Here is a 15492-nt window from a genome sequence, read left to right on the forward strand (position 1 = left end):
GGGAGCACATAAATGCTCGTCCACACCTGCACAGTATATAGAGAGCAGAGTTCTGTGTCAGGGTCAGGTAGTAGCTACTTCTAAGACATGACATGTTTTATCTTTTGTCTTATTTTTTGCATCACATAACAATTTTTGCAATATAATCCCTTGTTTAGATGTAATAATCAACGTCTTTAGGGTGAAGAGACTGTAAATGGACAAGTACCCCTAAACACGTGTTAGTCATATTGTCAATTTTGTGTGTTACTTTTTATGTTTAATATTAATTTTCATTTCCCCATTTTAATAATGCTTCAGAATCTGCTGGTACAAAACAATGTCGCCAAGTGAAAGCTCCGCCTCAAAGTAGTCCAACATTAGTAGTTTTGTGAGCTTCAGTGGCCATTCTCGTGCTCATGTTCTACAAGTTAGCAAAGGGAAAGGAAGGAAGTGTGTAAAAGATCTATATCCAAGTCTAATAGAAGTCCAACTATAACAACCAGAAATCACACTTTGAACCTAAAGTTAAAGAGTTGCTAAGCTTTTTAAAGGAGAATAGATTAATTGTGTAGTTAATCTACGTGATTTTTAAATTTCCTGTGAGATCCAAACTCCTCTTATATAATTAGCATTCCGCTTCTTGTCTTAATCATAAAAGTCTGCCTCAGCTTTTTGGAAGAAACTAGTAGCCTAATAGATCCGTTTCAGAGAAGTGCCAGGTACGCTTTCCACTTTCTAGCAATGGGCTAACCACACCTTGGTCTTTAACGTACCGACTGGTGTAGCTATAAAATGTAGGCAGGGTATCTTAATATAACACATCTATGACCTTGGAGGAGGTCACAAACTACCTGTGGGACATAGTCAATGGTTCATGAAACTGCCAGGAGGACAAGAGTGTAAACAGAATAGAACTGATAAGGTTGAGCCTAGAGGCAAACCAACAGAGGTCAACAGAAGATGAACGGGATGTAGCATCAGACACTGAAGGACTGATTAGAAAGATTGGAACAGAACCAGGGAAGAGTTTTGTTACCAATATTCCGGAGATTGTTGAATTTGTCAGCATAGAGTCTAATCAATACTGCTGAAAGTGAAACAAAGATTGCCAATGATAAAGAGATTGTGGTGTCCTTGGGACTTTGCCATTTGGAGGTCATTTGTTTTGCAAACAATGTCTGTAGTGTATTCTCTACTAATTACTCATTACAAAACTGTAGCTTCATACATTAACACATGACCCAGAATATCTAAATAAAATAGTTTCAATAACAAAAGGCCGATTTATTGTGTTTATAGTCGTAATATTGCTTGTTTTTCTTTTCTCATTCGGTGTGTATATATTGTGTAATATATGTAAATCTTGTAAAATCATATGGGATGCATTTACTCTAATTGTATGTATTTAAGTATACATAAACACACACACACAAATTCTTAAATTGATGCTTGATAAGCCTGAAGATGAAGGAGAAAGCAATGTTTTTTTTCCCCAAGATGTATCCATGTCAAAATGGGGAAGAAATGCATGCTTTTACTATTTTGTTTAATTAATGTTGTGGAACATCAAAATTTGTGTAATGTACGGACTCCAGCAAACAATCCTACTCTCATTTAGATGTGTTAGATTAAGCTAAATGATGTTTGGGGTCTTTTTCAAGAAAATCTCATATATAATATGGATAATTTCTCTTCCTTGTAAGGGGCTCCAGCAACATCCAGCTTTATATAAAATGAGAAACACTCCGGGATTCCCTGGCAGATTATAAAATAAACTTAATTTGTTACACCTCTGAAGGTGTGAGGTGGGGCATCCTGGTGCCATGTGTTGTCTAGATAAAAGCACGCACTCTGCCATCCACGTGATATAAAAGAAAACATGATTCATCAGTCCAGGCCACCTTCTTTCATTGCTCCCTAGTCCAGTTCTTATGCTCACGTGCCCATTGTAAGCGCTTTTGGCAGTGAACAAGAGTCAGCACGGGCACCCTGACTGGTCTGCGGCTACGCATCCCCATACCAGCATTTTCAGCTACAGTAGTGTGTCTGTTGGATTTGACCACACGGACCAGCCTTCCACCCCCACGTGCATCAATGAGCCCTGGCCGCCTATGACCCTGTCCCTAGTTCACCATTTTTCCTTCCTTGGCCCACATTTCACCACAGCAGACCGGGAACACCCCACAAGAGCTGCTCTGACCCAGTTGTCTAGCCATCACAATTTGGACCTTATCAGATTCGCTCAGATGCTTATGCTTGCCCATTTTTCCTGCTTCTACCACATCAACTTTGAGGACAAAATGTTCACATGCTGCCTAATAAATCACATCCAATGTCAGTGTTACACACTTTACCTGTCAGTGGTCATAATACATACACACACACACACACACACACACACTGATTTCATTACTGCTTTAGTGCCTCTCGTTTAATAAATTAAGAATTCTTGTTTTGGAGGTACAACATATCTAAAAATTTACTTTGGCTTCCTGCGAGTAATTTTGTTTCCTTTTAATACGTAAATTATTCCTTTTAAGTCTTAGAGGAAATGAACTGTGAAGGTGGTCAATTAAGGAGGGAAACTAATGCTTTGTGATTACTAACAGAATATTAATGTTTTATTGGTAATCCAAACGGCATAAAATGGCAAATTGCTAGGTTGGTAGGTTGGTAACCATGCAAAGTGATGGTTAAGTCTGAATAACTGATGCGTAGTAAATGAAACCCTAGTTTCTGCAGGCTACAACTCCCACCAACAAGTGGTTGCCTTTCACTGTCTGTGATACCACTCCAAAAAATAAAACCAGACATATTTAATAATGCAACCTTGGTACATAGTACTTAATCACAGTTAACCCAATGTTGTGTTGAATTTTACGCATACAAGTTTTAGCCCATCTCTTTTGTCTACAATCCTTGACATCTTGATTATCGTTGACAATTCCACAATCTACCCAACATTGGTGTCATACTTGAATTTGCACTCTTACATCCCACATATCTAGTCACTCACCAAATCCTGCCAACTTCACTTGAGGAACATCCCTGAATCTGATCTTTTCTCAAAAACTAAAATAACAATGCATTCACTTGTAATCTCCTGCTTTTCCCTGCTGTAAGACTAATTTTGCTTTCTCACTGCTATTTGTCTCCTGCCCCACTGCCGGTCACTCCATTGGCTCCCTATACCCTCCAGAATTAAGTTCAAATTTCCGATCCTTATTTATAGAGCCCTAAACAACTTTGCACCCCCCCCTAATATATCTACTCTCGTATCCAAATCCTAACCAACCTTTTTTGTTCCTCCCAAGTCTCTCTTCTATTAGCCCTTTACTCTTGCGTAGGATTTCATATGTGTTTTCATTTCTCTTTTATTCCCTGTCCCATTCTGTCAGACTTTCTCCCGCTTCCTCAAATTTCACTAAAAGCCATCTGTTTTAGGAAACGTGCATTGTTCTCGCATAATACCCTACAAGAAGCCATCCACCATGTACTGACACTGCTTTCGCTACAATTAACTTATCCTCACTCAAGCAGTGCAGGCTTACCAGGGCAGGGACCTATTCTCCTTCTGTACACATAAGTTTTAGTTCTGCTAATGTTGTAATTTTAAATTAAATTGGTTAAATATCTTCACTGTACCCTGTTATAACAGAGCTACAGAATCAGCCAGCATTATATAAGCCTAATCTCCACATAGGCTGATTTCTTCCTGTATACATGGAATACCCATTTTTTCTAAGAAATGGTAATACCTACAATACCTATGGGTTTGCTCTTATACAGACTGTTCTAAAACACACAACTTCTGACTTTTCCTATGCATTCTGATAATAAGGGAGCACTAAGGATAAAAAAGTAGAAGAAAGGCACTAAAAAGGTGACATCATATGAGACTTTTTTTGTATTATGATTGGAGGAATAAATGTAAACTGCATATGAACATCCGTAAGCATTTACCTGATCTAACAGATCCAGCTTCCGTGGGTATAGACAAGCTTATCAGGAAGACAATATTTGATTTATTTTTGTTCTAAGACACAATCAAATGTTCATTATAGCTCAACGTGCTATAATAAGGAATTCCACTGCTCTGTATGACAGATGCAAAGTATGCTTCCATGGTCAAAATGCAAGAAATAAGATATAATTAGATGATTGGGGATCTTAATCAGATTCCTGCTATATAACAATACATTCACAGTGCAAACACACATCATTCTGACATGTCATCATACTTCTGAATGGGTCTTATTGGCCCCTCAGAGAAAACAAAATACCTACTAGCTAAAATACAATAGATGACATCATCCACAAACGGCACATAGGTTTTCCAGTTTGTGTGCCACTAGAGTATTAGTTGATGTGTCCAATCCGTTCCAGGCCATTCTATCAAGAGCACTTACAAACTTCCTGAGTATGAAGGGACTGGATTTACCCTCCTGGAAAACAAAACTACTAATAATACACACAGCCCTTTTGTAGATATACAGCATTTTTCTCCGAGACTGTGTCCAAATGACACACAGCGTTTCGAAAGCGAAGAGTTACGAATCTTGCGTATTTAAAGTAAGTTGGCCATTCACCGTTATCCTCCCCTATGGCACTATTTAGATTCGCACCTTCATTTGTGATACCAACACTCCAACTGGTACAACAAAGCCGTATATGAGCAGCTGCTACTGTTATCGCCATGATCCAAATTTATGATGCCATGGAGAAAAAAAAAACCAAAAAACAAATGCACAAAGTTGTCATCACTAACACAAGGCAGCATATATGTTTTTGTTTCCTAGAACCAAAGGAGGAGTGACTAAACTCTCTATATTGATTTGATATGCCTAGACTCGAGTTAGTTTATACTCCAAGTCTCCAGTTTCACTTCTACTCTTGGCATCCAAACTGCTGGAATGATTAACTTATAATCAACTAAGTTTCTCTCTGCTTTACCCTCTGGTTTCTGTCCACAGCATTAGATGGCGACCCCCTCCTCACAGCTAAAACAAAAAGCCACTTCTCACTGCTTATAGTCTTGGAACTACAGTCTTCAACTCAGTTGATCCCCCCTCCTCTTTCTACAAACGCTTCATGCCCACGGCATCCGTGACACAGCTCTTTCCTAGTTCAAACCTTAACTCTCTGTTCGGACCTTTAGTGTCTTGTTCCTCTCCTCTACCGCTATCTGTTGGTGTTGCACAGGGTTCAGTTTTTGGGCCTCTACTGTTCTCCATCTATACCTCTTCACCTGGACAGCTCATATCTTCCTTTGGCTTTCAGCACCACCTATATGCAGATGACACTCTAATCTATATCTGCTATCTCGACGTTTCACAATCTCTTCCCGCGTCACTGACTGTCTTTCTGGAATTGCATCATGGATGACGTTTTATTACCTGAAGCTCTACATCTCAAGGACGGAGCTTATGCTTATCCCAGTATCCCCTCCATCCTCAACTTCTGGCATCTCTATCACTGTTGAAAATGCTACCATGCAACCGACTGACCAAGATCGCTGCCTTAGTGTCACACTTGACTCTGAACTCTACTTCACGCATTCCTCACACAAGGAACTACCAACATAAGTCATATGCTGTCATATGCTACCTGGATTATTGAAACTCCCTACTAACTGGTTTTCCCCTCTCCCACCTTTCACCGCTCCAATCCATCCTCAACACTGCAACTAGAGTAATCTTTCATTATGCATTACACAGTTTACCCTTCAAAATAAATGGTGACGTAAGGGAGTTGAAGCCACAACTCTCTTTAGTCAATAAAACCCCCTGTGAAGTGGGTATTGCGGGCATTTACATTTTTTGTGGACCTCAGCCCTGATCCTGTGAAAAGCAGTCAACGGAAAGTTAGGATAAGTTTCAATCTTAGCTGTTAATATGCGGTACAATAAATGCCATACTGTAGGTATCGCAATCTGGTTGGGGCTGTAAAAAAGCCTGGTGGGCCTTACCCTGCCCTTATGCTGCCACTGTAAACCCTTGGTATAAGGTACTATAATACACAAAAAACTATTATTTGGTTACTATACAGAATACCCATTAATACAAATAGGGGAAATCGGTATAGCATTTTCTTCAGAAAAAATATGTTGGTTCATGACTTAAAGAAAGAGATATTCCACTTAGTTGCACACACTATTATTGTATTTTAACATTATTTCTTTTTGACCGGCTAGAAACCCTTAACCTTTTGCTTTACAAGGTTATACTGCAGAAATATTTACTTCTGGGAATAGAAATAAATGGCAAGGAAAGCAATATTAGACCTGCATTTAAACTAAATAGTAATGGCAAACTGTAATCATTACATAGTGTGTTATGAAATGATGTCTCATAAAAAAGTGGGAAAGTGAGCTGTTAACCCACCATGCCTGGAGGGTCCGCACAGTGTAGGAAAGGGCTCAGCGACACTGAAAACCTATGAAAGCTTAATTCACACAAGATAATTCCTTGGAGTAGCGAACATCGCCCAGAAAACTACTCTGCAGTTTTATTTCTTTATAGAAAAATGAGATAACCAAAATGTCAGTATGATTCAAAACTAGCATCATAGGAGTCGTATATATCCTATCTATGTAGACATCATTCAGTGATATTCTTCAACAGAAAGTGTATGACAATAGGCAGCCCTAACATGACAAAACTCATTTAGAAGGGTTTTGGATTGATGTGCAAAAGAAAAGGCGCGTTTATTCACAATGCAATACATATTTAGTGTTGCTCAGATCTATTACTGGTTACAATAATAACGTACGCTATTAAAGAAATATAAGAATGATACCCTGCTGCATGGAAAAATGAACCTGATTTCACAATCTTAGGGTTTATTCAGAAAGCTTTCTTTTTTTGTTTGTTTCTAGAACAGGGTCAATATTTGCCAATTGCCACCTTTGTATAAATTTGTATACAACCTTTTGCTTCTGTAAGTCCAAATTGTTACGTGATGCACTGCTTGCCATGTCCTGTTTAGCAATTGTACATCATGGCAGAATATGACGGCGCTATATAAGTCAATATCGCTTGATTAAACTAAGTTGATAAACTTGATTTAGTCTTGCGTAGAAATCCTAGAGAACGAAGCCACTTTGCTTTTACTTACGAGAGAATACAGTTCTTTTCATAGGAACAAATCAGTCCTATTAACATTTCTAGCACCTGCATGCTTGTCTATGGTTACTTATTGTGACAGCAACACAAAGCTGTTTCCTTTGTCTTTAAATTGTGTTCTGTGGAGCTTATTAAAATCTATTTCACCAGTTTAGAAAATTAGCAACTCACGGCACACCATGCATGAAGTGACTTCACTTAACACCTAACTGGTTTGAACCCGGCGTTCCTCTCCGCAGTCAACAGAATATAAAGAAGTATGCTGCAGATACGCTGGAGTTTAACGAAAGAAACCTTTCAGTGAAAAACAGAGTACCGATGCCACCGGCTCAGGCATATGCCCGTCTACAGTCAGATGCTATTACAATCAATATTCCTCCTGCTGGAACGATTAGCGGCTGACAACTACTAATTACAAAATTGCCGCTTTCCTTTTCAGGGTGATGCTGCCATTCCTCACTTCTAGTTTGGTGGTGCGTTTTTATTTTTTTGGAAGATCCATCATGAAAGTATACCGTAGTATAATAACCCAGTAACGAGATTAGCCCATTCAAATACCAAGTTCCATTCTTCTGTGTTAGGGTGTCCTTAGTACGACCGATAATGACCCTTAATTAATAATCAATAAAAATATGTTTTTCCCAAGACAAGCACTATTTAAAAACCAATGTAAACAGCTCAAGGCGCTTTATAGCTAGCGGACTTAACAAAAAATACAGTGATTTTGTCAACATACAGTACAAAAATTGAGATGCATGTAGACCTTAACTAAGTGTTGGCTGCCAGCATTTAAGTTAAGTATATGGGAAAGGCATCTTTTTACTTATTGTACCCTATGGTAAATCCAACCCCACTTGTCACTTTCAGAACTCACTCTTATATAGTAATCTGTACAATCCTTTACATTGTCAATGCTGGCAATTTTTCAATGATGGGTGGAGGATCATCAGAAATCAGGACAGTGACTGGGTGAGCTGTGGCAGCATGTATCTTTTGAGCATGGAATCACATATGACATCACACCTAGGTGAACAACTTTAAATGAGCCATAACACTCTTTCCACTTAAGTCACACGAAACACATGCTTATGTATAGTGCCGCCATGTGAATTTCACCAGCTTTACAGAACACAAAGGGTAACGCCGCAGGTTCCATGAATAGACGTAATTGTTTATAGCTGCTGTGTTAAGAAAGAACAGATTACGTATTATCCCCTGAAGGTTTCCATTGTGACGAAGGTTAATATAACAGTTGGAAAAAAGAAACAATTCTTGACAAACTGTGCACTATTACATCACAGCTTAAACGTGAACTCCTCAGTTCAGCCAACACCAATTGTCTGTCCCCGAGTTCCATTTAATAGCTGGATATTTCATTTAATGAGACTGAAGGGGGTTATACAATATTATTTCCTCAGAACTTTGCAATCTATCAGGAGCTGAGCAGACCTGTAGGTGTGTTTGGGCTAACGAGCAATAAATTGAGTGCAATTAACCTTTGAATTGATGTTCTAAGGATAACAGCAGGCAATTTTGCCATTTAAAGGTGATAGAAAAGAAATGCACTCTGGATAGCATCCCAGTTAAATGCTCAACACTGTGACATCCTGAATTTTTAACTCTTTGTAGTTTTCTACTTACCCTGACACTGGCACTTTATTTCATGAACAGACATTGCTAACAATGTTTTACTGATCTGCAAATTGTTACATGACAAATGATGGTTTATCTGGATAACAGCAGAAAAAGTGATCTTCAATGTCCACCCTCCTGGTGCCCAAAGGATGTATATGAAGGACCTCCCCCCATATTTCTAGATTATTTAGAGAGGTAGGAATATTTTTTAATGGGATAAATGGCCCAGGGAAGCGGACACAACTTTAAATATTAATGGTAAAAGGACATTTAAACAGTGACCCTCACTAAGTTGGTTGAGGTACCCACATGCCATCTATCAATGTATTTAACTAGCCATACATAGGCTGAGGGAAGTGGTGTCATCTGTTGCCACTTGTACATAAGGGGGTCCTAGGGAGCCTGTATAATATTTTTTTCAGTTTTATAGCATTTTTAGATTTGACTGTATTGGTGGGTTTGGATGTACACAGAGGTGGCTGGATATCAGACCAGAAATCTGTTTCTCGGGACAATTGCCAAACTCCCCTTTCTGATTTTGTCTGTTAAACATCTCAATATTGAATGCCTTTCATGTTTATCGTGATTGCAGGGCATCACAAGCCACATTACAAGCATTGCTGCCATAATGCGAACAGGAGATGGCCACTAACATCACAAACATTTGCTAAATGTAACACGACTGTAAAAAGAACACCCAACCTAAATAAGGAAATTAACTCACGACCTTGAGATAAAGCTTTTTATTAGTGGTTAACGGAATTGAAAATAAGCAGTAAAAATGGTTAACTTGGCATCCAAAACTACATGTAATATACCACAATCTCATGTTTATCCATTATATTAACAATACTATACAAATATGCATGCTTGATCCATTTTCATTTGCTATGTGTTGATTAAATGTATAGTTATAGGGTAGTATAAGTCCCAACATAAGAGCGTAGGTCTACTCAAATGTATATTACATTTCTGGCTAGGTTTCCTCTGTTGCATCTATTGTTAAAGGGGTTATTAGTGAACTATTCATGTGCATTTATATTTGTATTGCTGGTTGCTGTAGATGGATATAGAGAAGCCAACCAACATAACGTTTGGGTGTGCGATGTCATCTATTCCACCAAAGCTTGGCGATCCAATTTTAAATCAGCATGCAGGAATGACACCTTTAGTTTTGCTTTGTAAAAGGAAACAATCTCCATTGACATGAAATGAACGGTACAATATGAAGTCTACATATTAAAGCTTACAGAAAGAAACACTGGATTTCTTTGTTTGGAATTATATGTTCATATTTCACAGTTCAGAGAGGGATTTTTCTCCCAGCTCATGAAAAGCTGCTTTTAATGGTTATTGTTTTCATTACAGACCATCAGGGAGTGATCTACCGAATGATTTTATGGAAATATTGCAATGGCTTTACATAGCACCAGCTGTGTTGATAGTGAGACAACTCTTGTAACATTTTTAAAAGCCTCTTAGCTGCATATTGCCAAGGATCAGGCTGTGCACAGTGTTCAACTCTCCACATCAGACATCCTTATACTCCAGAGTCAAGCTACAAAGCTGCTACTGTCTCTTCATGGCCCCTTATGGTAAACTGTGAAGTCACATCAATGCATATTGTTTAGCTGTAATTGCAACTGGCAATCTAAAAGAGATACAGATTTACAGAACAGTTGCTTGGTTCTGCCTTGAGCGGTGTAACTATGTGATGTGCAGTGCAGATACTTCGGTATTTCAGGAGAGTGGCTATTAATTTACAAGCCACACATGACACAATGTAAATGTTTAGCTAATGCATTGGTTCTATAACTGTGCACTTCTTTATGGTGTGGTTGCCTGAAATAGAGATCAACTATTGTAAAACCTCACATTGTTAAAGGCTGACCCCGACATGTTTCTTCTGCAAGAAGGGATGAACAGGCACTGCATAATGTATAGTACTATGTATTAGGTGAATCTTAAGAAATGCAACCACAAATTATACTGGTCAGCCAAGCACTTCCTGCAGAAGATCACTAGCTTGTCCCTTTGTAATGTACAGTAAAGCCAAGGACTTCAAACTGCAACTCTCCTGTCAAAACCCACTTTGTTCAATAATCCCCAAAGATGCTTCACTGTAGTTAAAAATCAGCCTTTAATTGACAGGTTCAAAACTCAGGTCTGAACTGCAAACACACATTAGTTTTTTCCAGCACATATAGCTGCACCTCGTGGCTCCTCTTACTTAACATAAAAACTCTCTATAATTATATGCAGCTCCTTTGTCAAGCTTGGTAGTAGTCCCCAGTAAAAAAATGCAGAAGTGGCTGCTCAAGCATCAGGCATGGGTAAAAAAAAGTGTAACTTTGTCTCCGGATTCATTACAGAAATATAGATTACTGAAACAGAACCAATGACGCCTCACCGTTTTTATGGGCATGACATGGCTAGGACTGGAAGCTCAACTGTGAATATATAACGCCATAGCTAAATATGGCTGCAAGTCATATTTGACACCAAGGATATAAAGAATGCATAATGGAAGCTTTCATTGAATGTTTTAAAATTTTATTTTATTTTTGAACAATTGAATTAAATTTTTAGCATTTTCCAAGATCCTATTTTATAGTTAAGCATATTTATTAAACATATATATATTATAATCCCATCGGAAGCAGTCATCCTAAATTCCCATTCCCAAAATATTGCTCCATTTCTGTTATGTTACGGATCCTCTTAGTGCAAGGGTGGGGTGAGAAGATGCTTTTGGAGCATAAATCTAATTCCATTGATTAACATGCTTTATTTATGGCCAACTCTGCCTTTGTTCCTGCGTTAGAAACCTCTCAGGGTTGATCTCTTCATAACAGTGAAATCTGTGATTTGAAATGTTTCAAGTCATCAGCCTGCCACAATATCTTTAATGCCATTAAAACTGGCTATCATCATACTTCCACCAAACACATCTGTGTTTCAGCTACCGTTTCCGAGCAGACAATAGGAAACTGGAATAGCAATAAATGACTGATATAGTTTTTAAGATGATCTCCATGTCAGGAAAAAGCTCATACACTCAAGCGAGAAAAGGATATCATCAGCTAACTGCTGATTGGTGAGATGCATGACTCTTAAGGAGACACAGAAGGATGCTTTCCTGGTAGATAAAATGGGACTTCTCTTTGGAATATTTGTAAGTTATATCACAATAGAACATTTTCGTATGCCCACATTAACTTACATGGTGGCTTGTAAAACAGTACGTCAAATTAATGGCATCACTTGGAATATTTGTACACTCGTTTGTAGTGTAAATGTTATTAAGACTCAAGGAGAAATAAACAAAAGTCAATCCATAAACGGCTTCTGTTCTCCACCATTTTTTTCACCATTTCCATTCTAAATGAATTCAGTTCATTGCAGCAGACTACGCAAGACCCATGGGGTCTGCTTGGCCCCTATGGAGGGCCTCTGTCACTGCCTTGCATCCTAGGCAGTAGACTATATTTCTTGGTTGGTCAGCTTGATTGTATGCTAATCCTAAGCGATAATGGTGACCAAAGTACTGCTATGAATACTAAACAGATTCATGAGTAGGAGAAGTCTACTCATACGCACAGTCCAACTTCAAGGTAAACATACTGTTTTCCTTGAAAACACTACCGATGATGTTTAAGATTGGAAAAGATTGATACCTATGAGCTATGGGCAGCAGACCCTCCTTGCTCTTTTGCACATGTACTCTCAAGGAAGGAACCCTTGCTTCCTCCATTAGAGTAACCTAATAATATATCAGATACATATTTCATGCAGCCAATACCATATAAATGTACTAATTTAAAGATTTCCAGTGTTAAAATTTGCTAAACAATTAACGTACTAATGTTGCACTATACGGGTCCTTTTTATACTTCCCTTAAAAAGCTGAAAACATTAATGTTTGGGTGGAGGGGGTGAAAGATGCTGGCCCAGGCTTTATAGCATGCTGCATCAGGAAACAAACACACACAAAAACACGGTGATCCTCCACAAGAGAAAGTCAAGTGATGAATGTGGATTAATGGTAGTGATTCAGAGTCAAAGACAACATATGGCAAGGACAACTTTTAATGTAGATTTCAGTAAACAAAAAAAAGGCAAAAAAATATAGCACGGAGCTAGCTGAGCAAACGACAAGACATTTAAGCTTGTTTCATTTTATATCCAAGTGGAATGTAATGTTAAGTACAACAAATGCTATCTTGCACTGAAATCCAAATTAACAATGTGTATTACATTTGATCATGTGTATGAAATAGCAGAAGAAAAGCCTAAGTCTGTGTTTAAGACTCACATTAGTATTATTCCTATCATCTCCAACCATAAACTCCCTCCAGTTCTTAACTGTTCCCTAACTTATCACCTCTTCCTTTTCCCGTCTACAAGATTTCACTCGAGCTGCCCTATATCTCTGGAATCTTAAACCCACTTCTTCAGAGAAGCATTCCACCTTAGCTGCTAGAACTTCCTTGTCATTGAGACAACCACCACAATACCTCTCACCCTTTCTCTGTGCCTTATACCCCCCACACTACCTCTCACCCATCACTGATACCCCACGCACCACCTCTCACCCTTTCTCTGTGCCTTATGTTTGTCACCCCATTCCCTCAAGATTGTAAGCTTGCGAGCAGGGCTCTCTCCACCTGATGTATCGGTTTGTCTTAGTCTGTCAATTCTTGTCATATCCCTTGAATTTATGTATTGTATTAAGCGCTGCGTAAATTGTTGGCGCTATATAAATAAAAGATAATAATAATAATAATAATAATATTAAGGTACATGGTGCTTGCTTTTCTTAATAATTGGAATAGCTTGACATTCTTTAAGTTCCAATATGCAAGTTAACAGTCTCCTACTCCTTACAAAACCACAGACTGACAGACTTACGGTGGTTGTTTATAAACCATAGCTGGTGAATTGGTTGCATGTAATCCATATGAACATGTGCATAAATATACAGAGCAGACGTGTTGAGACTTTAAGTTAAGCTATGAAGTTTTGATTGAATCCACGGCTGTACTTACAATGAGGAAAATCAAGACAGAGTAAAGAACAGCCCAAAAACGCTATTGAAATATTGAATATTGTTATAAAAAGGAAGAAAATCAGAGGATACAGAATCATTGCTGATTCCAAGCAGGCTGAAAATGCTGTCCTACGTTACTTCACTCTCTTAACCCATTAAGGACAATGGGCGGCCCCTAAAACCATTGAAGACAATGCATTTTGAGCCCGTACATGTACGGGCTTTGTCATTAAGGGGTTAAAGCAACCAATTTAATTTCTACTTCCTTGAAAAACATTTTGGGGTTTGTTTTTGTAGAAATTTGTATTCAGATTTTTCATTAACTTTCAATATTGATGTCTTTTTCTTATGGAATGAATTTGTTATAAAATGAACTAAACTGAACATCAGCATGCAAAAATGTCGAGTCTTAATGTGGCCTAGTGAAGGCTTGGGCTTGGTTTAAATTGAACATTTTGGTTGGCGTACATGTTTTATTATGTGTGAAACTACAGTCTAAGAGATGGACACAACATTTCACCATTGTAAACAATTTATTTTTTTATGATTCAAAATACTTTACAGAACAAAAAAATGACGGTTGTCAAATATATATACAGAAAGCAAAAATAAATGTACAGAAGGAATGTAATGTTAACTAACAATGGCTAACATGGTTGGTGCATGGTTTGTGGCATATTCACTAACCTGGGAGTTTGAAGGTAAGTGTCAACTCTGTGATATCTCTATACATCGTGACCTGCAAACTCAGATGAGCTTTTCTGTAAGAAGGGCTGAGCAGACATAATTGATTTCACTATAATCACTGGCTCAACTCTACTCTTTTGGCAGAGGCTCACATGGGTTGGCCCTTCATGATGCATAGTAAAATCACAGTTCTACAAGACTCCAAGGATGGTGATTATATCCCAACGACAAACTATCACAGTTCATGGTCATAACAAAAACAAAAAGGCATATTGATTAGAAGCAATTGTGCAGAGCAAAAGAAAAGGGAGCCAACCAAAACGCAAATGAGCAGGACGCAAATGAGCAGGATGCAAAAGCAGGCACATCTAATGCAGTTACATTTTTGTTTAAGGGACCCAGGTGCGCTATGATAGTGTCAATAATGACATTTGTGTAACCTTCACCAGGATTATTTCACATAGAATTGTGTATATGCTCACTTAGCTATGATGTGATGCGGTTCACAAACACAGGGGCCTTTGTTGTTACACCTGTGCAGAAGGGGGTGAATGCTTTGGGGTCACTTAGAAATATCATTGTTTTTGAAAGAATCTGCCCATTAAAATACCATGAAATGGATCAGAAATACAGTGTAGGCATTGTTAATTTTGTAAATGACTATTTGAGCTGGAAATGACTGATTTTCAGCTGAATATCTTCATAGGCGCACAGAAGCAACCATCACTCCTGTGTTCCAATGGCAAGTTGTGTTGACCTATCCAAGTTTAGAAGGCTAATTGATAATTAAAAACCCTTTGAAATTTTTACACAGCTAGAAATTGCCATGTTTTCAATGAAAACAGCTAAGTGACCCCAAACTTTTTGAACAGTACATTTTGAACACGTAATGCTGTACTATACAATTAGAACTAAATGCCACCCTGCAGTATGTAGGCTTTATAAAAGTCATTGATTCCCTTCTGTGAATCCCTATACTGTAAGTTGCACTTTACATGTGTTATTAGCAACATG

At 38.2% G+C, this 15492-nt stretch overlaps 1 protein-coding gene across 6 annotated transcripts in view; it reads right to left on the bottom strand.

Moving 5' to 3' along the window:
• The window catches only part of LOC149300883 (RNA-binding protein Musashi homolog 2-like), a 284563-nt gene that overhangs the window by 29273 nt on the left and 239798 nt on the right, over positions 1 to 15492 (bottom strand). Inside the window, exon 10 of one of the 6 annotated variants that reach the window (XM_089484529.1) lies at positions 5486 to 5497. The exons of the other annotated variants lie outside the window; for them this stretch is intronic. Within the exon in view, the coding sequence (XP_089340655.1) occupies positions 5486 to 5497 (12 nt within the window). The remainder of the gene's footprint in view (positions 1 to 5485; positions 5498 to 15492) is intronic. 6 annotated transcript variants of the gene reach the window in all.

The sequence above is a fragment of the Sceloporus occidentalis genome, unplaced genomic scaffold (assembly GCF_023333645.1).
Source record: "Sceloporus occidentalis isolate IW3139 unplaced genomic scaffold, rSceOcc1.0.p SCAF_22, whole genome shotgun sequence".
Lineage (NCBI taxonomy): Eukaryota > Metazoa > Chordata > Lepidosauria > Squamata > Phrynosomatidae > Sceloporus > Sceloporus occidentalis.